Source organism: Callionymus lyra, chromosome 6 (assembly GCF_982586985.1).
Source record: "Callionymus lyra chromosome 6, fCalLyr1.hap1.1, whole genome shotgun sequence".
NCBI lineage: Eukaryota > Metazoa > Chordata > Actinopteri > Syngnathiformes > Callionymidae > Callionymus > Callionymus lyra.
The window spans coordinates 24,332,615-24,358,927 of NC_141823.1; the positions used below are offsets into that span (position 1 = coordinate 24,332,615).

Genomic DNA, 26,313 nt, shown 5'->3' on the forward strand with positions numbered 1-26,313 from the left:
ACTCAGCCTCTCTCAGAGTGATGAAGATGATGGTGAAGATGATGAAGATGATGATGATGAAGATGATGAGGAGGAGGCTCGTCTTCGACGGTCAAATGAATGCAAGACGATGCAGAAAGAAGCAGATAGAGACAAATAAAAGACGATGAGGGTCAGGGATAAAAAGAGTGTAGCATGGTAGCAGAGAAAAAGAGGAGGGGAGACAGGAGAGAGAGAGAGAGAAATAAAGAGAGAGGGAGGGAGGGGAGGTTCATCCAAACAGACCGAAGTTGCATCTCCACGCTTCACTCAGTCAGGACAGAAGAATCCATCGCACAGGTGAGACAACTCTCTTGTTGTGGCTTGTTTTCTGAATGAAAGTGATTGAAAGTTTGTTGGAAGAGAAGGAAAAAAGGGGGGATAACATCAGAGGAGGGGGATATAAAAGTGTCACAGAAAGATGGAGAGAAGGATACGTGGGATACGAAGGTGTTCGTGCCATGGCGTTCGTGTGTGTGTTCTGCAGTCGCCTGCATTATTAATCTGCCCCCAAAACACTGACACCTGAGCAGAAGCACGTGTTGGCTCTAAAGCCATATGTGACAGCAATATTGATATGTTTGCAGCAGGCGCAGGGAACCCACGGCGCCCTCCTTGTTCCCGCCATGAAACACTTGCTCAGGTCTTGTTCCTCACATCTCAGGTTGTGGCTTCAGCGAGCGCGGGTATCCTATGGTTTATTTATTGATGGCAGTGACGGGGCTGTGGGGGGAGGACGCTGTGATCCAGTGACTAAAGCTCTGCCGATAGAATCTCTTTCATCATAAATGGGCTCCGCTGGCGGTGGGCTCTGCAGAACCATCTCCATCAGCATCGTTGTGACACGCGGCAGGAGGCTCATGTTGTTAGTGGGAACATGTTGTTAGTGTGTGGATATTTAAATGAGAAATTAGTTTAGTTTTCACAGCATGTGTATCATAATTAAGGAACTTCATGGTTCATGAGATGTGCTGCCTCCGCACTGAGATTTAAATGACCTGTCTACACAAATGTATTTCTCTAAGTTTCTTGTTCGGGGAGAAGAATAAGAAATGCTTTGGTTAAAGATAGCTCCAAAAACTACTGAGAAATGTTGGAAAAACAAGAATTATTTTTAAATATTGTTGGATTTTTTGAGCCTGTAACACTGGGACGTCATCAACCTTTGTTAGTTGTGTTTCTTGTGTTGTACTCTGCTATTACTGTAATTATTTCCTTTGTCATAACACTTGAATGTGTTTTGATTCTTTTATTTTCTTCACAATAGGTGATTGCTTTTTCCACTTCACCACAAACTAAATCCTTTTTCAATCACTGGCCATAAAGCTTTTGTCTGATTCTGATCAGATTTACTGTTAAAACCCAATGAGACGTACAAACGTGTCTTGAAATATAAGTCTTATTATGGCTATTTGACATAATCTTAGGACTGGAATGGAAATTCCTAAAAATTGTGCTAATTGTTTAGAAGCACATCAGGACGTTACATTAAACAGACCTCTTTTGTACGACTTCCTTTTGTCTCAGATGCTATAAACACTTTAGTCTGCAGAGGAAAAGGGATTTGTGGGTTAAAGGTTGGGAAGACATTCCATAGATAAATATGCTTTGTTTCCAACTTCTGAATCAGATGATTCTTGGTATGATAATAATAACTATAACACCTCCAGTTACCACCAAAAGGTCAAAATATTGCATTAATAACGGTGTAATAACTCAAAGACCCTTTAGGAATGTTGGGGTCACAAATGTCAATCATGAGCCAACACACATTATTACATTAAGAGTGGGTGATAATTACAGTTTTATATTTATTCACTGAACACACACCTTCAGTGATATTTTAAATACCTTTGTTTATAAGTGTGTTAAATATTTTATAACTAGTTTTGAGTAGTGTAGTAAGATTTCCCCTGGAGTACTGCAGCAGCCAGAGAGACCTGCACTGGAGGATGAACAAGTGGACTTTATTTGGCTAATGAAGCAGCTGATGTTGTTCTGGACGCTGCGGGACAAAGTTGTGTTGTAGGGAATTGAAGCGTGACGCTTTTTTGTTTTAGTTTGGGAGGGAAAACAGTAGAGGGCGATCATTATTTTAAAACTAAAAGATGACATATTCACCAAACTAAAAGTTGTTTTTCTTAGGAAAATGTATTTTCTTCCATTTTCCTACTTCAATTTAAACGCTATTATTTCCACTACGGATATGCCATCAACAAAAGAGAATAATGGTCAAATTAGAGCTGAATAAACTGAAAAGAAAGAAGAAAGAAAGGAACCTTGTTTGGCTAAACTCACCACCCAATATCTAATAATATAATATATTAATATAATCATTTTAAAACATTTTTTGCAATTGACAATAATCATGATTGAAATGCTGAATGAAGGAATTGTGATGAGAAAGGGAACAAATGTTTGTGCATTTTGTATGTGTCCTAAATCCGAGATAAAGAAGTGGAATTTACATATTGACACCAAACATGGAAATGAAGCTAAATCTAGCCTCCTAGCAAAAACAGTTAATCACCACAAATTTAAAAGGCAAAGTAGTCCAGCATTCTTTTCTCACGACAACATTGCCAGTGATCAATAAAAACCCTATTGGAGCCATGCAAGCATAGAGATAGACGAAGGGATTTTTTTTTGATTCCTCACACCAAAGGTGTAGTAAAGTCTTGGTTGAAAACATACTTTACAGTCAGTCACGCAGAGAAACCCTGGAAGCTCCACATTATTTAAGCAACATTACGAGAACGAAAAACTTCTCTGCACCAATTTCCCTCCATCTCTAAAAGGAGAAGTCTTCCAGGGCTGCTGAGACATGCGGGGCGTCATCTCCTGATAATCCCCTTGTCGCTGTAATCCAGACGCACCTTTAACATCAGTCTTAGAAAGCAAATCTTCCACAACGGCTCAACAAAATCTATCCACAAACACCTCCAAGCATATTGTTCTGCTGCAGCCTGGTGAGCAATAGTTTGTGATGAAGCGTTGGCGTGCTTCTATATTTGCCGACTAGTTCCTGGAACTGTGACGTTGCTGCATTTGCTAATGGGATTTTGGCATCGCTTCATTGAATAAGTCGGGAACCAGTGCTGAACCGTCGGCTGGATTCCTTTGGCAACTTCCAACATATCGATTACAAAACACTTTAGTGACTTTCCTGCTTTGGTTTGCATTTAAACATGTGATGTTTGGCCAAAGATAGGTCGGTCCGGGGGATCTGAGGATGGATACTCTGTCTTCTCAGATGATGGATTACATGTTTTTGCTGCAAAACCTGGCCTGGGAGCCACTTGCAAGTTTTTTTCTGGCCCATTAGGTCAGTGCATGAAGCATAAGCATAAGGAAATGTTACTTTTGTTTGTTTGTGTTATTTATTATGGATGCATTTGATAAAGACGCACAGATAGTGCCGGTGTGTAAAAAGTGTGTATTTCTGACTTGAGGATGCGGCGGAACAGAACTCATTACATGCTGGGAGCCTCGCTGTGCAAAAGCGAGCCCTGGCTGCATACAGCAAAGATCAGGAGCTTGCCGCAGCATTCACTTCACAAGAGTGGGTTTTAATAGAGAATATTTTCTTTCTCTCCATAGGTCAAGGCAGCTGTATATAACCTGCATCATAAACGTAATGGGTTTTTTCCATCAAAAACTATTTTTCCCTCCACATATGTTGTAATTCATAACAAATACCATCAACCTACACACACCTAGTTTCAGATCATTAGAGTGATTCAAATGTAGCTTTTTTTTATTCCATTAACATTTTACCTAAATAGTTACTTTTTGGAGACTGGGGGCCGCATCTGGACCTTTGCCTGTATTTATACGGCCTTTTTAAGATCAGCGTAGAACTGATGATAATGATCGTGCAGAAATGTCTATAAGTACTAACTTAATTTAATTTTGGATAGTCTCTAGTTTAACTCTAAAAAAACATTTTGTTTGTTTAAGGACTTCTATTGTCTTTTTTTTCTCCTTTCTTTTTGAGTATTATCATTTTTTTTAAATAAAATTTTCATTTTGTCATGAGATCATTACGCTTAAAATATATTCTTAATATATAATAATATATATATATAATATAATATTAATATTAATATTAATATATAATATATATTATGTCTTTTTTTTTTACTTCTTTCGATCGTGTTTTGGCTTTACACTTCTTTCTTATGGCTTGACTGCCCCTTACAACAGTCTATAATGTGGCCCTTGAGAAATTTGAGTTACACTCCCTTGTTTTACAACAATGCGTTTCAAAATTAATTACAAACATTTCTTTAAGAAGGTGGTCTGAATTGGTGTTGTTACCAACTTATGTGGATCTTAATGCTATAGACAGTATTTCAAATAAAGGGAAAAAAAGAAGTATATTACTACAAAAATTAAATCCAAGATCTGTTTTTCGACTTTTTGTATAAACAGCATCACTTCGTGGCACTTATTAATGTATAGCTAAGCATCTAAAAAAATGTAATTTCTCTCTCAAAATAATGAATCTGGAAAAGGTCTGCTGAGAATTCGGGACGAACTGTTGATTTCTTTCTGACAAGAGACTAGGAATGATCAGTAATGTCACGGTAGGAAGCAGGAACACAATAAGCTATTATGAATCCAACATGATTCCTCCGCCTGTTACCTGTCTCACTTCCTCTCTGTCAGTTCTGCAACCAAAGCCTGATCATTAGTGAAGTAACTCGTAGTCAGCTTTACGTTGAAAAAAATATGTTTTAGGAAAAAAAAAAAATCAGTGTCTTAACTGTCTTGCTGCAGATGACAAAACTTGGCTTAATGCTCAAAACCTGACTTGTGGGTCTCGGTTTGTGACCATCCTTGGCCACAGCTGAGCAGGCAGCTGACAGCCAGTGTGGGGAGAGAGAAGGAGGGACTAATGAGGGGGACGACAGCAGCAGGGGACTGTCACTGCACCTCCAGATAACACCCCTGTGGGCGCCTTGATATCTGTCCCGAGTGACCAGGTCGCTGTGCCGTCAGCTTGTTCTGAAGGAAGGGGGGTGGAGGGGCTTATTAGCCATGGCTGCTCTTTTTCTTTTCACTCTTTGTGCGGGGAAGAAGGAGGAGGATGTGCGATCTCGGATCAAAACCCGCTGGACTGAAGAACAGACAGGGAAGAGAGGGAAGAGAAGTGTGGAAGGTTTATCAGCACTTGGTGTGGAGTTTTCAGATAGTTCCAGGAATGTCGTAAATTGAATTAACTAAACAAAGAAGAAATCCGTGAAATTTAAGGTGCAGGAATTAACTAATCCGACACATTGTTTCATGTGGTCATTATCTTACAGGAAACAAAAATACAAAGCACCAACACAATTGAATTATATAAACTTTAATATGAGATCTTCTCGACACCAGGGGCCAATTGTCAAACTTTTTAAATCATGTTTTTTGCCATGTAGGAAAATGTAATCCCAGTGTTTTTAGTATTGGATTGAATTAACCTGATCCAGATACACAGTTTTTAGGGATTACATGATCCATATCACCTGTGCTCTAAATGGAACAACTTATCAATGTGGGCTTCTAGTAATGAAATAACAAAAAAGAAAAGTTGTGGGGTTACTTTAAAGAGATAGCTCACCCTAAATTCAAATTTCAAGAATGAAACGTGAGCTCCGGTTGCAAAGCCTTATGGACACACATTTTTGCACATAACTCAAGAAAGACACCCTGAGCCAAGACAAATAGCAATGAGGAGATAGAATGGATATTTTGAAAGCCTTTAATTAAAAGAAATGCTAAATGCTCAGTGGTCCATACAAAATAAAGAATGTTCAGGATTCTTCCAGCTAGGAGAGACCAGTAAGTTCTCGCTATCAGGAGTTAGTGTTTATTGAAATTATTTTTAATAAAGGTTCATTTCTTAGGATTGTTTCAATATTAATATACAATGAAAAGAAATCTATTTAAAATATTATATATTTTTTTATTTCATGGGTCAAGATTTTTATTTTATTTTTACTTTACTATACTAACCTTTATCTACTTCATCACTGTAGCAAGTAAACAAATCAAGTTGAAATAAAGTATGTACAAAAGTACCAAATTTAAAGGTTTGGTAAATTTCCTTCCTGAAATTCACTCTGGAATCTCTACTACAAAGTTTCAAACAACACAAACTGAAGGTTTGATCCAGAATAAAACTAGGATTGTGTTACATGATCCAATCCTTCTTTCCCTTTTGAACAACAGATTTTCAAGATCGGATCCCATCCAACAAGTAAAATCCCTTTCAATCACCTTTGAACGACTGGCCCAAGAAGATTCCCTCTTCAATAAAGTTGAAATAGACCTTCCATGACATGTTAAACCCAATTGTTCTTCTTGACCTCAAGCCAATTCTCTAGGGAGAGATCGATGTGCAGCTAACAAACAACTGTCAGTTACATGTTTTCCATTTGATACCATCTTTGTCTGGAACATCCAATATTTGGAGTAAATTATGCATAACTGAATCATTAATGTAAGAAGCAGGCCAAGGTTTCCATCGCCGCTTCTCCGAGATGTTAATCGTGACTGACTTTGATAACAGTGTGTTCTTGAATTTCTGGCAGAATTATTTCTCAGGTTCTGGTTAATATTTTGTATATAGTCTCTCTCCTCTCGCTGTTGGTAGACGTGGTCCCTGCTTCATACAGAGGGCATGACAGATGTATATAAAATGGGACTATTGTGGCTGTTCTCAATAAAGGAAATGTTTGATGAGTGAAACAAAAACCAGCACCTGCGGCCATGGTGAGTCGATGAGCCTGAGATAAAACATTCATTAGATAACCATCAATAAATAAGTCATTCTCTCCACTGGACAAACTATTCCTCACACAGATGAAGACAAAGGTTGTATCAAAATGCAAGACAGGGTTTGGTTTCATGAGCAGATATTTCCTCCTTCAATAAAGTCTGTAGAGTCAACATTATATTCAGAACAATCTTAATATCATATTTAAATCCTGCCATGATTGGTGTTTCCTCAGGATATCCTGTTAAATATTGGACCTAAACTTATCTGGACTTCTCTCTATAGAGCGATTATGAAGTGAAGCCTCTTTTCTCCACCTCCCCATGTTTCTCTTCCTTTTCCCTCTCTCCCTCTCTCTCTCTGCACATCCTGATAAAGGCGCTGGACTCAGCACTTTGATGTGTGTCTACAACCTAAGTGCACAGTTTGATATAGATTTTTAGCCAGAGGTGTATTGTTACATCTATCCTTCCGCTGGAGCTCATCCCTTTGATTCGACTCCTTCAGAAGATCAGTGACTGTCCGTCCTGTTATGGAGGGATAATGCTCTCATTTTGCTGAATAAAGTCTGTCGTGTAAATCCACAGCAGCGATTATTGTCATCGTGACGGGTCAAACGTGAGGCTTGACTCAGAGGTGCCAGTCTGGGTGAGTCTGCATTCTTTCCCTCATCCCTCAAGTATTTCACATTTGTGACCGACAATTATGTTAAAACTCTCTATTTTAACATAAGACACAACAGTTTTTTTTAAGGGTTACTGTACATTGAAGTACACTTTTGCTCCCATTTTTTATGAGATGTACTCAAAGATCTAAAACGTGTTCTACATACACAAAATAACTAAAATATTGCTTACAAATCTGTGATGGTGAGCACTTCGCATTTGCCGAGATAATCCATCCCACCTCACAGGTGTGGCATGTCAAGATGCTGAGTCGGCAGCATCAGTACAGCACAGGTGTGCTCAGGCTGGCCACTATGAAATGTTCAGTTGTATCACACAACACAACGCCACAGATGTCGCAAGTTTTGAGGGGGCGTGCAATTGTCATGCTGACAGCAGGAGTGTCCACCAGAGCTGTTGCTCGTGAATTGAGTGTTCATTTACCATAAACTGTCTGTAAAATGTTTCAGATTATTTCGCAGTTCAACCAAACAGCAGTACACAGCTGTGTCCCAAATGGCGCACTTCTGCACTCACACTAAATATTTTGAGTGCACAAGTGCGTTGCAATGAGCAGTGTGCGAAAATGTAGTGCGCAATAAGCCAGAAAAGTTGAGTGTGGATCGATGGACACTTTCCACCCTCAACGACCGGCATCTCAGTGTCAAGATGACTCTAAACGGAAGCTGCGTCACTGACAACGCGTCTTCAGAGAAGATACCGGCGTAAATGTCTTGAGAAAACACAACAAAAAATAACACAATGAAACAACTTAATATTTTGTTTCGATTGGTGAAAATTGCTGTCAAGGGTCGGCGATAGTGTTCCAACAGCTGGTTGCAATTTGCACAACTTAAAGTGTACTGTAAACCAGTGCACTTAGAGAAGGGCGATTTGGGACATAGCCCATGTGTAACCACACCAGCCCAGGACCTCAACATCTAGCATGTTCCTTCACAAAACAAAAGGGTTAATATTTTTGTCCAGTGTAGATATTGATGGTAGGTTCCTTCCTCACTACAATACAGTTGCTTTGGTAGGATATATATATATATATATATATATATAAAAAATAAAGTAAAGGGGAAATAATTCATAGTATAGAAACCATAAACTGTCAAACCACACGGCCATATTTGCTATTAACCCTTGTTCAAAATAATTTAGCACAATGTGGAAATACCATAATGTGCAGGCTTATATAGTATTAAATTTAAATTTAAAAAAAGTTCTTTGATGTAGCTTAAATCACAGAATACTTCCATGTTGAATACATATGAATGTGATGTAACCTGTTAATTCATTAGACACTTTCTTTTCTATTGCTATATATTATTTTTCTATTTCTACACATTACTATGTTTCTTCAAGTTGAGTTATAATATGTTAAATAACCGCTTAAATGTTGGGTTCTCGTGTGACACTTTTTGCTAGAAGTAAAGATAAAAGCAACCATCTTTAAACTGAAATGAAAAATAACCTTTACTTTGATGTGTCTCCACAATTGAGTTTTCTTTTCTTTTTCTTTTACCTCCACATTCACATTCGCATTTGTTGTCGTGTTTTTAGACAGACAAGGAGGTGATTGTAGGCAGGCGGAGCGGGTCGCCCTGAGATTGTAAGTCGCCCCATCTTCTGATGTTAGCGTGAGCAGAGATGCGTTCTCGGGTCACTGCGATGTGTTTCATGTCACTCCTCCACAGCAGCGTTTGAAAGGAACAATGATGGTATGTGTCTGACAGAAAACACATCACACTTAGATGACAACGATAATAAACTTTTTTCTTTTGATCTTATTGTTTTGGAAGAAGAGCATAAAAAAGAATGGACTGGAAGATACTAGCACAACAAATTAGTCAAACATTTATACAGATTTTGTTGCATCCATGCAGGTGGTGGAGCGGTGAAGGAAAGAAATTGGACTTTCAAAATAAAACACCTTTCAAAGAGTAATAATCAATACAGCCACAAGTATACACATTTGTTATTACTCTAGTTTTGTTGAAAATTGTTGACGAACCATTGAGAGGATGTAAGATAATAAATAAACTCTCAAAAAGTCTATAAATAGTTCTGTCTATTTAATCCGAACTGGGAATCCGTCACTATACCACACCTTACAAACTATTTAACAACTTTTCCTGAGGCTTCACTGCACCGTGCAGACGCCATCTGTAATTTCCACCTTGGGATTATTAATAAACCTTCCTGTTTTTTCTGCAGCAGAAGATGTGTGGTGAATCCTGTGCGCCCGGTGAGGTTTAAGAATGAAAAGATGATGACTCGGCTGTCACATGTGCACCGAAGCAGGAGAGTGATCAGAACATGAACAGACTCTCCAAAAGACTTGAAGCAACATCCACCATTTATCCTCCAGGCAGCCGGAGACGCTTGTTTGGCTTCAGTCTGAAGGTCTAATGCGTTTGTTATCACCTCCAACAGATGGCCCAGCGTGCAGGGGCTCACGCAGGCATCTTCACAGACGCCTCACCGACAGTACAGAAGGGGCGTATAAATAGACCCATAACTTTCTTTGGCTACTTCCTTAGGGCGAACTTTTGGAAGGTCATTTCAGAAGCTTTAGGGTTTCCTTACATGTGTGTGTTCAGTGTTCACAGACACAATAGGCTGACCTAGATCTAGTATTACAACTATCTTGAAACACAACTCAACACATGATTCATTCATTAAAAAAATGAATTCCCAATTCCCCAAAAGATACGTTTAAGTTTAAAGCAATATAACATTTCACAACAAAATTATCGTCAATACAATAAAGCTCCTCAAAATAATGATGGTCTGTAATAGTTGTGTGTAAATATTCAAGTGTTTAACCATATACGATGTAATAACTCTCTTTTAGTCCAACAATGGACGTACAGTAGATCATTCCTCAGAATAAACTCTGGTATCAATTATGAAATTATATAAGTAATGCCTAAAGCCAATTGTTCAATGTTAAGTTAGCCTATTCCTCAAAACATTGATAATGTTTTTTATGGCTGATGCAAAAAAATATAAATAAATACCCCAACACTGACCAAAAACACATATTTTCTTTTATCTCATTTTGCTTTTCTTTTATCATTGTTTGCCACTGACATGCTTTACAGACAACTTGAAAAATGCTTTCCATTAAACACGGGTACTTTTCCTATATTAATTCCGTATTTTTATGTATTTTTTTTGGCATTTTTCTTTCTCTTTATAATTAATGAATACGTGTGCCAGGGTTCGGCCTTGGATTTGGAACCCTACCTTATCCCAGAGTGTGTTTCCATAAAAAAACAACAAAAAACATTTTAAGTTGTATGGTTAATACTGTAGTGATCGTCAGTTTTAGTCATTAGATGGCTGGGCGGCAAACGTCACAGGAGCTGTCCAAGCGGATTTGGAGTAACCGTTGCCAAGAGTATTGTTTAGAGTGATAGCACCTCACATACTATTTCAATATTTGATGTTTCGATAAATGACCGCCCTTGTCTAAGGAGCTGAACTAAAGACTGTTGGGCTTAATTCTACTCATAGTCATGGTTTTCTGGTGCTCGCTACATGAACTCAAACACCCGGACATGTTAAGGATTTTATAAACTCCCTCTGGATAGGCCAAATAGCTTAAAAGAGAACATAACCAAGAAAAATTGGATTATGGTCACCCTTGGTGAAAGGGATTTAAACGAACCGTCTGTGTAAAATGTATTTTGATCATTTATTTCCTTACGGTGTCATAGAAGTGGTCGTCAAAACTCCTTCATAGTTTGTTTCTGTCTCCTCTTCTACTTTCAAGTATTACTGAGACTCTATTTTTAAATGACAAACCCTTCCAATCATCACAGTAACTACATATTGTACTAGTTAGCATTAAGGCTACCAGGAAAAAAACACATGAATGTTAAAACTCACCAAGAACACCAACTGTCTTCATGGTTTACTTCCATTTCAGGTCATAAAGCATCTGGATACCGGCCACTGCCTCTACTAGATTGACTTTTTATCAAATCCATTCGCTCAGGGTGTAAGTATGAATGTCTTAAAAGTCAGTGTTGGTAAAGTAATGTAACTTAAAGATGGCTATATTTAAATAATTACATTCTGGTTTTAAATGGGTCAATTCCTCCTGTGCTAAAGCTTAAATTCTAGAATTCCTGACACCTCATGAAAGCATCACTAAATAAATGATGACCTTGGAATATAAGCTCAAAAGAAGTAACTCTTCAAAACAATGTCTTTGTGTGCTCAGTGTCTTCAGCATCAATCCTCAAAGCTCGCGGCACTTAAAAGACAGTTCTACGAAACTGATCCGTCGTCGTAAATGTAGACGTTTACTTCTCTGACGTCTGACTTGTCTGGCTCGTGATGGAAGAGTTTTAATTTTAGCTCATTGAATAAGGTTGTTTATTTGAAATAACCTCGGCTTCTTTGGTCCTGTCTTACATTTTAAAGACTCGCTCCATCATCGGTTATTGATCTGTCTTCTGGCGTCTATTTATAGTCGCGGGCAGATCTGGGAGTGTGAAAACAAGCGACGTGGTTGAGCTCTGATGTCGCGATGCTGCAGGGTGCCACTTGGATTGATGGCCGCCCGATGTAAAGTGTCATTTAAGCGTGACTGTTTTGAAAGGCAGAGCCTGCTGGAGCTCTGGAATCTTCTCAGATGTCATGAAGCTAACAGCGGTTTTTGCATTGTTGAATAAGAACCAGCTCAGCCTAAAAATACGGCTCTATTTGAAATGCTGGGAGTGTTGACCTTTTCGTTGACTAAAGGGAGTTCAGCTGTCATCTTTCTGCCAACAGGAAAAACACTCAGATACTTGCGGGCGCGTTCAGTAAAGCCCGTCTTATCTCCCAGAGGGCACGTCAGTCCTTTAAAGCCGAGACAGGCTTTAAATGTCAAACATGGTTTTTATCATAGAGTCGTAGATTCAGTTTTGTCTCAAATCTGAGTCCGACTCTTGATTGGTGGGATAATGAGGCCGCTGACGGCGAGCAGGACCAAAGAAACAACTTCCATCCGTGTAGAATTTCATGAACTCATTCTCAATGCTAGACACCTGCTCCTTGTCTGGCACATCAGCCCCACGGCAGCAGTTTTGTCAAGCGTCGATGGGCAGAACCAGCCGAGCATGCAGAGAGAGAATGTTCTGTGGGGACTACCTCGCCTTTCACGACCCCCTCCCTCCCAAACATCCTCGCTGAAACAATAGGGATAGGACTGGTAGGAAAAGAAAAATACTTTTTTCTTTTTCCAAGTGCTTTCTCAAGAGTGTAGGGATTGACTGTAAAATATACAGTTTGATATAATATTACTAAACGTTCAAATATTGGTCACAACCTAAAAGATAAGAAACATTTCATATCATAAAATTCATGGATGTGAATTCATGTTTAACTAATATTATTATCTAAACAAAAAGGTCTTCATGAATTTTATCCTTGAATCTTTTCAATATGTTCTTCTTAATAGTCTGTGATTGAACGAAATGATGCAAACAGTTCATTTAGGTTCATGAGCTTCAGCTCCAGCAACACTGGTGTGACAAGGTTATTGTGAAGGTTGTTTTTCCAACAACCTCCCTGGCTTCCAGAAATATATATGCAGTGATGGAGGTTGTTCACCTTGACCCTGAGATAACACAAGGGATACCACAAACACATTTGTTTTCGGGCCTCCAGGTAACTTTGACACTAAGATAACAAAAGGGTTAAAAGTTGCAGATGCACATGAGATATTTTCCACATTTTCTCAATCGAAAAACCACTCACGTAAATGAAACAAGCCTCCCTGGAAGGAGGAAATACGACGGGATGTGAAAGTGGACGTGATTCCTCATTATGACGGAGCGGCTCACTCATCAGTTCCGACAGCTCTGTGTCACAAATCTTCCGGCAGAAGTGACACAAATCACTTTCTTTATGAATTTCTACCAGCAGCTTCTGGCATCCTCGGAGGGAATAGGTTCTGCATGTTAATAAGGAAGTGAGCCTCTGTCTCAGGAGGAGTGTTTGACTCCTAAAAAAACAACAAATCGCTATCATTGTGAGCTCGCGCTTCGCATCAAATAGCCACGAACGAGGTTTCATAAACACAAAGTCGTAGGCTGATGGATGTGTACATGTTTACTGAACAGCTTGTCACAGACGCTGGTTAAGCAGGAAATATGAGTCTCAACACAATGTGACATCAGTTCCCCGTTTAGTTGGAGGCTAATTTTAGCTAAAGCATCTCTGGGCTTCTTCAACACCGACTCTGACTCACAGCAAAACATACGCTTGTTTGTTTTTTCTCCCCGCAAACTCACAGGCATCTGATGTTCTTCTCTCGTCACATTCCCTTCCATATGAGGAATCCAGAAGTGTTGAGATTAATTTTTAATCTCCGTTTGAATTTGGAAGCTTTAACTGTAATCTTCAGAGCTCAGGATTTTATATTTTTGGTGCACTTATATAATATTCAATTAAAGCCAAATCCATTTAACGCTTTCGCAGGCTGTTTAAAATGACTCGGCAGACTGGAGCTGGTCTAAGTGTTTAGAGCTTTTACAATTAGAATAAATCACTCTGATCTTTATGTTAGCTACTGCAGATATCTGGCCGAAGAGTTGCTATAGCAACATTAGGAATGTTGACTCACTGCTTTTAGATTTGGTTGTCGATTGTTTTGCCAATACCTGAGTCATTTGTTAAGTTGAAAACTTTTTGAGTAATCTCATTAATGTCAGAGACGTGCTTCTAACAACTTATGTTTTGTGAGTGGGTTGATAAGAGAAGTGCTTGTGTATCTCAATGTTTTACTTTTCTCTATGAATCCTTTTCTTTTGGTTAAACCCTTACCCCTTTTAGGTCCTCTCCCGGAAAGCTGGGACAGTCTCTAGGAGAACTTGTTTTATGACATGAAAGGGTTATTTTGTGATTAAGTATATGTTCATGCTTTACATCAGCAGCTTCATCAGAGAACTAAGTCTAACCCTCGGACTAGAAGTTTGATACACATTCAAAAGTACATACATTGATAGTGATGATCTGTTTGCTCTCTTGGCTGACAACACAAAGACAAATAATAATAGATGCTAAGCAGTATGGAGTTTAGGGATAAAACAGATCATGAATATTTGATCAATCGCTAACAAAAAAAACAGAATCCTTTCTCTTTTTCTACCTCCAGTAATTGTAAACTGAATTTTTGATTACAATTTTGAAGTTAACTCATTAAAAGTACAGTATTTTTTTCAGGTATTTAAGTGCCATAAATAAAACCTTGTTAAGTTAAATGCAATTCCTTTTTTTATTAAAAGTGCATTTAATGTAAAAACCCCAACTCTCCTGACTCACTCACATATTTTAAATGTTGAAGTCTTCCTCTACAAGATGCAGTAAGTCCCGCATCATGACCATGTTTTAAAGTTATTACTTTATAAAGTCCTCCCCTGTATGAAATCTCAGCGAACAAGAGGTTACGAGAATAGAACCGATTATGACCTAATAATGGTCTTCACTCTCCCTCCAGCCAGCTGTAATCATGCCCCGCTTTGTTTATACAACGAGTCCATTGTAAGGACTTCCAGGATTGATGGCGCGCGGTGACAAACATTGACGTTTGACCAATCGTAAAAGAGTGGGCGTGGTTATTGTAAACATGATTTCATCTCCAGTAAAATGAATTACTTTGGATTTAGTTGCCAAATAGTAGCTGTGAAATAAAACTGTTCCGTAACAGGAAACTTTTAATTTTCAGGGTACATTTTTTTTTTTTTTTTAATTTCGTGTATTTGTAATAAATAACTGACAATTCATAAAACATAGCTTAGAAATCTTATATTTTGGTGTATAATCACCTACCGTGATAATAAGAAATGTCCTCTCAAAAGAAGGGTCTACATTAAAGATTCATGCTGGTGTACTTTGGAGAGGATGATCCTGCGCCACTGTTCCTCCTCCAACGCTTCTGTTCTGTTTGACTCTCACGGGAGCTCATTATGGGAGAGGCCTGTTTGATCTGTTCTTTCATTGCCGTTTCAACCTGAGGAGTCTCACTCTCCGAGGGGCGCCATCTGTCAACACGACTGAGGAAAACTGATACAATTACACAGATAAACACACACCAGACAAAAATCCCATCAGACAAACAGACCTCGTCCCCATTTCTTGATTTGTTTGCTTTTTTAATGTTGAAGTCATTCTTATGCAGCAGAATGATGAAGTTGCTCATTAGATGAATATAATTTCAACTCAATTTTATAATAGAAACACACCCGCTGTCCCGGGTGAAATTAATTTGTAAATTAGCCTCCCAAAAGAATGCCCCTGACTTTCAAGTCAGAGAGTTATTGAGCTTTTTTTTTTTCAATTCTTTGTTTTTTACTTAATTTTCTATTACATATTATTGTTTTTGGACAGCAAAATTTTGATTTGTCTTTGTTGTTCATTTCTATTCTGGATGTGTGTACACATAACTGTTAAATACATCCATACAAGTTATTGAAGAGTTTGCTATGTAGGCTAATTGTTTCATAAAGAAATTGTGTCAAATGCAGTACTTTAGTGCTTATGATATTCGTCTTCTTCTCTTTGCTTTACCATCTTTTTCTTAAATTTCCCCCTCTTCCTCTACTTTCCTAAACCTTATATATGTTTTATGCAGTTGCTGCAAAACTCTGCAACGAGAATTCTGACCCGCTCTAGTAGAAGAACTTCTCAGATCCTTAAAACTCTCAACTGGCTGCCAGTTTCTTTCAGGATACATTTTTTAATTCTGGTTCTAAATTTCAGATCTATTCATGGTCAGACTCCTCCTTACATCAGTGATCTGATCCAGCCTTACATCCCAGCTCGGGCTCTGAGGTCTGTGGATCAGGACCAGGACCTCAGGACCAGAGGAGAGAAATCCTTCCAGGCTGTTGCTCCTAAGCGTTGGAATGATCTTCCTCTCTCTCTGTGTTTGATGATCTACTGACTCCTTCAAGAAACATCTTAAGACATTTTTATTCGTCCAGGCTTTTCCTTGATTCTCTGAGACTACTGTGATTGTCTTACAGTATGTGTCTTAATCTTTTAAAGTATATATTTCATTGAGTATTGTTTTGATTGTTTAAGCAATAATTTCAATTTTGAATAAAATCACATAATGACCCAGATTGAGCCCCTGGCTCCTAGAAATACGTATACAGTGGTGGAGGTTGTTCACCTTGACCCTGACATAACACAAGGGTTAATACATATTTTATCTCATGCAAGAGCATAAAATGAAATAAGACCTTGTGTCCAGTCTTGTGAATTGATCAAGAGTAAACCACCTGAGTCCGACTTCTCGAGTATCAGCGGCTGTTTGTACAGAAATATAAACGCTGCTAGATTGGTCGTAAGAACCTCACAGTCATGCAAAGATTCTCCCTGGTCTTAATACTCAGGGGTTAAAAGAAGATGGGGAAAAAAACATTTCTAACTGTATTTCAGTGTAGATGGACAAATAACGTACTTGTTTGAGAAAATACACAGATGACATCAATAGTCATTTCTGTTTCCAGTATCATTTCTCACACCATGTGTGTGAGTGTGAGATAAGGAGACTGAATTGCCTTCAAATGATGACCTTGTTTTCACTAGATTTTTGTGGAGCCTGTGTTTGATCACAGCAGCACAGGACTCACGCTATCTACAACACACAAATGAAAAAGCTTTCCATTAGCTTGAGTATTTCACAATGTTGTCATAATGAATCGAAAGCATTATGTGAGTTTCATTCACGCGATGATTTCATCGAGGCCTGATGAAACTCATATCATCCTCCACACAATGATCCGACCTAATGACTCAGATGCTTCTTTTGTAGGTGTCAATTAGTTTCCATTATGGTGGATTCATCAGTTTTTTATCGTTCTTTTTCACTGCAAATGAAAATTAAACATCATTGATGAATCAATTGTTTAATAATCACAGTTGAAATTGTTTAATCAGAAATACACACTATTGAGATATTTAGCTGTTTAAATATAAGACTGTTTCTCAGCGAGATCAATGGCTGCCCTTTGATACTGATTCAGTTCCTGACTTTAATTGACATCATTTCTAGATGTTGATTTGGTGGTCTCAAGGTTGGATCGCTGCTTTTTGGAGATGACTTGTTCCGGTTTTCATCTGGCCTTGAGCATGACATCTCCCTGAATCACTTCACAAAAGAGTCTGGAGTGAAATTCAAAATCAAAGTTCAAGGTTCTACGCCAGAACGTGTCAGGGATGAGATCTTAGCCCGAGGGTTGAGGAGGGACTTTGGTGAAGCTGCTCCGCCACGACCCAGAGATGATACTGCAGTTCATTAGAGACTTGTGGAACGATCGGTTTACACCAGCTGACATTTAATCCTCAACAAAATCATGGCAAAGGCAGTCAATATTTCTATCACGGTCAGGAAGTGGCCTGCAAGTTCAGCATGGAAGTACATTACACTACAGTATTGGAGGAGTGAAGACCTTCAACATGAAATTCAAAAGAAAATACATTTACTCCATCTCTAAAATATTATTTTGGGCTATACTTTATCTTATCTTGAAGTTCAAAAATGATGATCATTTGTTTCAATCTATAGTGATCCAGAACTGCTCTTAAAAAAACATTATTTATGTTTATTTGCACTGTAATAGATATAAAATATTAAAATTATAATATTTAATTATATAATCGAGCGAGACAGCGATCCCGGACAGGACACCAGGACAGACAACCAGACAACCATTCACACACACACTCATAGCTAAGGACAATGTCCCCAAGTTCCCAATCAACCTCTGTAGTTTTTTGACTGTGGGAAGAAACCGGAGTAAACCCACGCAACACTGAGAGAACATGCAAACTCCACAAAGAAAGGTCACTGGTCGCCAACCAGAGAACCCCCAACCTGGAATATTAACAATAATATTTTTTTGTTATAGATTTAGGGAGGAAGGTTGTGAATGGTTTTACTGGTTTATAGGCTCAGCTGTGGTCGTAAGAGGTCAACATTTCATCCACATTAGTCCACATTTACTATAAAAAATGGACATATGAGGATTTTTATTTTGAAAACTTGGGACAACAGTGACCTTCTCCGACTCACAATGAAGGGAAATCTACTGTTCTGTTGATGAAATCTTCTGTCGTCATCTGTTTGATGGATCTGCACAAAGTGTTCTCTTCATCTGGAGTAAGAACATTTTGTTCTCCTCTTGTGCAGATACGATGCTGCTGCAAACGCTGTTGAGCGCGCTGAGCCTTCTCCTATCGGGAAGCGTGTCGGGCTTCGATCGTCTTCCCGATGCCGCGGACCTGCGCTCTGCGTTCTCGGTGGCCCGCACCAACAGCATGGAGGGAGGGCCGAAGATGACAGTGACCTTTGACACCGTCTATGTGAACATCGGCGGGGATTTCGACGCCAAGGCCGGCATGTTTCGCTGTCGCATCCCCGGAGCGTATTACTTCTCCTTCACGGTGGGGAAGTTCCCGCACAAGGACCTCTCCGTGATGCTGATGAAGAACCGGAATGAAGTGCAGGCCATCGTCTACGAGGAGAACGCTGGAGAGGAGAGGAAGGTAAGTTGCATCATCAGCATATAAAAAACATTTCCTAGTCTTGAAACCCACAAGTCTTCCTGAGTTTTGTCCACCATGTTCACCCCACTTTCTCCTCACAGGTGCAGAGTCAGAGCGTGATGCTGCAGTTGGAGTTCGGCGACACCGTCTGGCTCCGTCTCCACGGCGACCCTCGCTACGCCCTCTACAGCAACACCGGTCACTACACCACCTTCAACGGGTACCTCATCTACCCGGACATCTACGACTTCCAGATGCACCACAACGCCGCCAAACCCCAGCAGGAGGGGACCCCGCAGGCCGAGGGCAACCGGGCCACCACCGAGGGGACGATGGAGGCCCCGGAGGAGGAGGAAGAGGAGGAGGAGGAGGAAGACCGGAGATCAGCGTTCTCAGTGGGGCGCACGGAGAGCATCGTGGGGGTCAACCAGGTGGGTCTCCCGCAGCATCACCCGGTCAGCTTCGACACGGCGTTCGTCAACATCGGCGAGGATTTCAACGTGACGGAGGGCGTGTTCGTGTGCCGCGTCCCCGGAGCCTACTACTTCTCCTTCAACGTGGGCAAGCTGCCGCAGAAGACGCTGTCCGTCAAGCTGATGAAGAACCGGCTGGAGGTGCAGGCCATGATCTACGACGACAGCCAGGGCGAGAAGGCTCTGCAGAGTCAGAGTCTGATGATGTCCTTGAAGGGCGGGGACATCGTCTGGCTCTACTCGCACCAGAGGGATGGCTTCGGTGCCTACAGCAACCACGCCAAGTACATCACCTTCACCGGCTTCCTGGTTTACCCGGATCTGCCCGCCGGCCCGTCCGGCGCCGACAAGAAGCCGTGACGTCTCTCGACGGTGGAAGATTTTTGGAAGGAATTCAGGCACAAATGAACCCACAAAAGATCCAGGATTCGTCTTTATTTGAATTCCTTCTCAAAGTTTCAGGGACGTTGAACTGAGTGAAAAGCTATAATACGTTTTTCTTTTCTGTTATTGGCTTCCAAGGACCTGCATCAGTACGAGAGTGAGGATGGATTTGAAAGGCTTTGGTTCTGATTCAGTTCAGTTAACATCACCTTTCTTTACCAGGAAGAAACAAACACATCCCATCATGCAACATTTCAAGAACACTAACTTAGAAGGTTCATAAAAAGGCTGTACTCAGAAATGTTAACCTTTCAAACTTAGACATTCTCACATTTAACGTTTATTTTGTATGACAATGAAATGATCTGAGGATTGATAACAAATTGTACCTTTGATTTCAGGATCAGAAAACAAACATCTCATAAGTTTAATTTAAAAAGAAGATCATATTTCGATTATCTATGCAAGTTTTCTAAATGTTCTTTTTCTTACTGTTGAATCTTAAATTAAATCCTTCATTTGACATTTTATCATATTATTTCTATCAGGTTTATTCCTACTAACAACATTTTTGAACACATTTTAAGCAAACAAGTGCTTCCACATCACATCAGAAGTTGAACAACACAATAAAGCAGAAGGTTGACATAAAGTGGACATTAAGATTAAAATGTTGAATGATTAAGACAATGAAAATAAAAGAAAAAAACGTATTTAATCGTTATTTTGGCGGCACAAACTGTTCCAAACTCAACATGAATGTCTAATGGTCTCAGTTAAAGGAAACTATATCCATCCATTTCTATATATTAAGCCAATTCATGCAATATTATTCACTCTTGTAAATACTTCAGATCAGACCTTTAAAATCAGTCTAAATTGTAATGCAGTGCACTGAGGTAGTTAATGTGAGAGGGAGTTAAAAGTTCAACCGTGCAAAAAACATCAAGTTCGAAAAACAAGGTTGTCGTCTTTGACCTCTGTGGACCTGCAGGGACACGAGAGCTCCTTCTTTATTTCTAACTCTAGCTGCGTTTAATTCATCGCTGAAGATGGAAGTCGCTGTGGGGAAAATTGAAAGCTACAAAGTGTGTGTCATTTTCATTTCACACTGCCGGGAGCAAGACGACAAACTTGAAAATTGTGTTGAACCCTGACTTGATGAAATTAGTCTCAGTGGGAGAGTGTGGAAGTCGAAGGTGGAGGGGAGGTTGTGTGGGAAACAAACAAGCTCTTCTCACAAACAAACTTTGAGCTTCGACTACTGACATTCTAGACCAGATCAACCAACACAATTTGCATCGTTCTTCAGATATCTTATCCAGTCTCTGAAGGACAATCCACACACTCAAACATGTCAAATGCTTCTCACTAACAACGCCACCAACATTACTAGAAAAAAGAAAGTGAGAACATGTACACGTTAAATATTTAAAATCGTGTCTTAAAGGCTTGAGCTCTTGAAGGAAACTATCAATGATTCAGTCGGTTGGGTTTTCATTTTTCCCTCTGTGTAAGGTAATGTTGTTCAATGAGCTGAAACAATTCAACGGACAGATATCGCTGAGCGTGCATTTTTACTTCTTGATGACTAAAGGAATGTTAAAGTCAACTCATGTAATATTCTTTTATACCGGTGTTATTTTTTTATAAATGTTTGAGATATTAAAAAAAAAAAGATGAAGAGAAGCCCAAACATGGAGGGATGTTTTTTTGTCTGAAGCATGTTGAAGTCAGACAGGTGTTGACTGAGATCCTCCAGCTCGAGGGGAAACAACATCGCACCTTTGAAAACAGGCCCTGGAGCTTCACGCCGTGTTGCCAATAATGGACTTTTTCCTTCACGGCTGCAGAGATTAAAAAAGAGTTGTGAAAGGATGCTGCAACAGCACTTGATGGTGGAATTGTTCATTTTCTGTTGGCGTCATGATGGATCATCATTTATTAGGTGACCCCCAGCAGCACGTTTGTGGTGCATGCATGTAACCGAAAATGCAATGAATTTTAAAAAAAAAAAGAAAAGAAAATAGACTGCTGGAAGCCCAGTCGATGCCTGTTCCTGTGTTTTTATCCAACAGTAAATAGCGTGTAAAGTGACTGACTTCATGTGGCGTCTGTTCCACTCGTGTTTACTGTTGACGAGGATCAGAAATGAACTGAATGTACAACTGCAGCTCTGAAAGCACAAAATCTGAACACAATCTGTCTGCAATATGTCCTCCGTCTGCTGTTTAACTGGTGTCCCTGTGTTTTCGGTATTTCTTATACGTCAATTGAATGCTTCGGTGAAAGTGTTTGACAAAATAAACATGTGGAAAAGTACAGTTTCAAATCCTTTAACTAGACCTTTTAACATACAGATCTACAGCAATTCCAGGACATGGTTAGTTACCGTTCTCAGTGGCTTAACAGTGCCACCTGCTGGCCACGAACCTAATGTCATTTAATTATGAATCGCTGGAGGGGTTGATGGTGACATAATAGCATCTTAAAAAACATCTGCTTAATCAATCAATCTATAATGTACCCGTTTACATATACTGTGCAAATGCACTATTAAGTATCCATGATGAATCAATTTAATTAGGTGAGGTTAGGTTAGGTAGAACTTTATTGATCCCTCAGGAGGTCTCCTTCAGGGAGATTAATGAAGGATTTATAGATTACCGTTTCGATGTTTAGCACTACAGTGTCGTTATTATACGATTTAAATGAGACTCTTAGGGAATTTACTTTAAATTATTAGTGTAAAATATTGAACAGTAAATGCGTAGTCCTGGATTTCAAATAAAAGATGATCGCATGCACCATTTAGTTTGTTTTGAGGAATGATGTCCAAAGTAATCAGAAATAAAGAGCAAAATAAGTATATGAAACAAGCAGGAAAAAAAGAAAAACGACTTAATCCTGATTCATATAATATGAAAGATACCGCTGAACTCCGTCTACAATCAATGTTGAAAATTAATCAATTGCAGACAAAATGGACAGGTTTCCGTTTTCGAAAAAAATAAAAATAAAAAGGACATATTCACACAAATAAGAGTTGTATTATTATTTTTATTTACATAAATATTTCAGGTGGGGCTTCCAGACTGGAAAAGACTTGACAACGATGTCTACAAGCAATTTCACTTTTTCTCCGGCTCGCCAGCCTCCAGTTTAGGTGCAGCCTCTTTGGCCTCCCTGTGAGCTGGGAACACCTCCCAGGGTGTGTTGAGGTCGAACTTCCTAAACTCCTGCGACAGCTCCACTGGTTCAGCAACAACCCTCTTCACCTCGTCGTCATAGCGCACCTGCAGAGAGAGAACAAAGGTTTGATAAAAGGTTTGATACTTGATGTTACCATTTGACAGGCACCTGTCAATCATCCTCATTTTCCTCGAAGCTGTACCAACATTAGCCGTTTCATATTTGGTCCTGAAATCATGTCATTATGTCTTTGTTCAACTAGTCGTTACCTACTCTCTCCCCTTAAAGCTCATATGCTATCCCATAATGCACTTAAACAGGTGACGCTCTGAGAACTGATGTTACACAAATCAAAAGTGTTAAATCAAATTTAAATTATTAATTAAAATGGTCACTTTCAGAAAATCTCTTTTGGCATAAGACCATATTTTGACACTCTGTGGTAGAGGGAAGTGTCCCCCGGGTAATTTGGAATATTTAACACTACTTTCTGCATTTTAAGGACAATTTTTGTGAAATAAAAAGGCAGAAAATAAATGAAAACCCCCCTATGCCGCTTGAGACACAGCGTCAGGGCCCAATTCCCACCGTAGGGGATCAAAATCACCTCCTAGAGGGCCCCTATGCTGAATGGTGCTGGCGAGAACCCAGCACACACCCCAACATGTCCTCTAAAAAAAATAGAATTTAAGGATGCAACAAAAGCAGAACTCACCTCAACATATCCCGAGAGAGGAAAGTCCTTCCTGAAGGGATGGCCCTCAAAGCCATAATCAGTCAGGATGCGCCGCAGATCAGGATGGTTGGAAAAGAAAACACCGTACATGTCCCAAATCTGGAATTCGCAAAAACAAAACAATTTTTATATTAGTTAAAGCTTCAGGTATTTTTATTACTACATAAATTGTTTGAGTGTCTTCTAAACACTAAATTCAAGTCACCAAGTCCTGATTTACCACCTCCATGGACATTATTGATTTTACCATCATTAGCAGTCTCTCCTCCTGTTCAAACAATTGTACATTTTCTCTATAACTTTGTATGAGCTTCTCCACATATGCCGTCTGACATACTGAGTCTCTCAACCACAAGTCATGACTGACCCGACAGCTGTGCCCAACTGTTTCATCCTGCCTACACTCTTCTTCACCACTTTTAATCTCTGTCGATAAGATCTTGATACCTCATCTGTCTGTACCATGATTACCTGAATAAAGTGTGCATTATGAATAAACTCTTGAGTTCGACTCACCTCCCGCTCGTACCAGTTTGATGCTTTGTGGACGGAAACAGAAGAATCCACTGGAGTCAACTCGTCTGTGTAGGTCTTTACACGAATACGGGAGTTAAAGCGCAGCGACAGAAAGTTGTAAACAATCTGCGAATGATGGGGAAGGAAAAAATAGAAAATTAGAATTAATAGAGTACAATTGAACAAACTGTTAAACAAAAAAGTCGAAAAAGCTTTTTGTCATGGGAAATGTGGGTAATTTAATTATATGATCTCTTACAGAAAGCTATGCAAAGAATTCCATTTGTTACATGTTCAAAATATCCCTTTTACTTTGTACACGGCACGTGACATGGTATGCTGTGGCCCTCTGGTTTTTAGGTTTGTAAGAGTGTAAAGCAGAGCAAGGGACTTGTTTTTGTTCAAAGTCATGTCAGTGATGACGTTTAAATTGAATAATTTGTATAGCTTAGATTACATATTTATTATGGTATAGATTTCCAAAAAAATACAAATAGAATTAGATAAAACCAGAATCTATAACAAAGAGACGGATACACCTGTACAGGGTTTGCTTCCAAAGCTCTTTGCTTTTTTTTTTTTTTACCTCAAAGCGATTTTGGCGCGATGGGATGTCCACAGCGGTGAGGTCAGTCATGTTCCTGAACTGAGCATTTGTGTGATCCCTGAGGAAAGTTAACACCGGGATCACTCCATCAGGATGGATCATCACCTCCAGCTCATTGTAGCATGTCACCTAAACACATAATCAAATAAAGGTTGATCAGTTAATCATCAAGGTTACCTAAGGAAATTATTAATTAGAACCTATTGGGAACTATGGATGAATGAGGTAATGCTTTGGATAATTAACTCACCTGGACCTGCTGTACATATTTGGGCATTATTTCAGCCACATATTCTCCAAAAGCTGCCAACTGATTGTGGGTGACAGCATCTTTGGGACGGATGGTAGCTGCAGAAATAAAAGATGACACCTTAAATTTACAAATCTGCACATATGCATAAATATTGGCATGAAACAGTTCATTCTAAAGGATATTTTGATTTAACAAACTGGTACATGGGCAGACTCACGCTTGGTCTCGGTCGTGGAGCTCTGCAGCCGACTCTGCTGCTGAAGAAGGCAGGAGGTCCTCGCAACTTTAGGGAAAAACAAACCAGGAACCATGTTATTAAAAAGGAATTCTAAATGCCAACCAAAAACATAATATTGACGTTATTTTGTGCAGAATGTGATCAATAAATAATGCATTTTTACGTCATTCGTCAAGATAACAAAACCCTTAACCAAAATAAAAACATGTTGTTCTTATAATGCTTTCAATGTTTCAACAGAAGCAACGACGTCAGATTCTCATGTTTTGATTCAGATTCACCACCGTATACCATCAGGGCCATCTTTACACCCGTCTACTCCATTTAAGATGAACAAATATAGCTGTTTTTAACGAGAGCTGGCGATTATGTGATTGTATACAAATATATTAATATATATTATTATATTATAAGACAATTCCGACACAACATTTTGCAGCATGTTAGCTATAGCCACCTCGAAGGTCAAACCCCGGCAAACACACACAAAAATAACATGTAGCTAATATCTTACGCCATCCCCCCTGTCTTCAGGATAGATACGAACACTTTTGCGTTAAAGTAAATCAACACAGACACATGAGTTTGCAGGCTCACCGTTCAAAGTGCGTCCGAGACCTCCACGGACCAGCCTCACCAAAGACGCCGCCATGTTGTGACTCTGCTGCCGGAACAGCGTCTATGATTGAGGTGATGCCCCCTACTGGACTGGAGATGAAATGTCTTTCTTAAATCTCATCACGTCAACGCATTTTCTTAAATACTACCAGATCTACCTGATATTAATGAGACGTTTTATTAAGGCATTAGGTATTAAGGATATTTGACGTCGGACTCCATTGGAATGGGAATGTTTTTAGTTTCTAATCTTGGTTTTTTGTATTCGTATGTTGCAGTACTGCATATAAT

At 39.4% G+C, this 26,313-nt stretch overlaps 2 protein-coding genes across 2 annotated transcripts; one reads left to right on the top strand and one right to left on the bottom strand.

Moving 5' to 3' along the window:
• Positions 1 to 224: 224 nt before the first annotated feature.
• On the top strand, positions 225 to 22,184 carry c1qtnf4 (C1q and TNF related 4). Its single transcript, XM_087794355.1, has 3 exons — positions 225 to 318; positions 18,650 to 19,005; positions 19,107 to 22,184. The coding sequence occupies exons 2-3, from the start codon at positions 18,655 to 18,657 to the stop codon at positions 19,836 to 19,838; spliced, it is 1,083 nt and encodes a 360-aa protein (XP_087650481.1). The 5' UTR covers positions 225 to 318; positions 18,650 to 18,654; the 3' UTR covers positions 19,839 to 22,184.
• A 718-nt stretch (positions 22,185 to 22,902) lies between these two features.
• ndufs3 (NADH:ubiquinone oxidoreductase core subunit S3) lies at positions 22,903 to 26,068 on the bottom strand. The gene is made up of 7 exons (XM_087794356.1): positions 26,002 to 26,068; positions 25,384 to 25,449; positions 25,164 to 25,261; positions 24,893 to 25,042; positions 24,307 to 24,432; positions 23,770 to 23,889; positions 22,903 to 23,158 (listed from the first exon to the last, which is right to left on the bottom strand). Exons 1-7 carry the CDS (start codon positions 26,054 to 26,056, stop codon positions 22,994 to 22,996), a joined length of 780 nt encoding a protein of 259 aa, XP_087650482.1. The 5' UTR covers positions 26,057 to 26,068; the 3' UTR covers positions 22,903 to 22,993.
• Positions 26,069 to 26,313: the final 245 nt, after the last annotated feature.

Bases quoted from the DNA above. Each gene is read 5' to 3' on its own strand.
- c1qtnf4 (XM_087794355.1), top strand. From the start codon at position 18,655: ATGCTGCTGCAAACGCTGTTGAGCGCGCTGAGCCTTCTCCTATCGGGA. The intron at 19,006-19,106 runs GTAAGTTGCATC...TTCTCCTCACAG, and splicing joins ACGCTGGAGAGGAGAGGAAG to GTGCAGAGTCAGAGCGTGAT.
- ndufs3 (XM_087794356.1), bottom strand. From the start codon at position 26,056: ATGGCGGCGTCTTTGGTGAGGCTGGTCCGTGGAGGTCTCGGACGCACT. The intron at 25,262-25,383 runs GTGAGTCTGCCC...TTATTTCTGCAG, and splicing joins CTCCACGACCGAGACCAAGC to CTACCATCCGTCCCAAAGAT. The intron at 25,043-25,163 runs GTGAGTTAATTA...TTATGTGTTTAG, and splicing joins AATATGTACAGCAGGTCCAG to GTGACATGCTACAATGAGCT.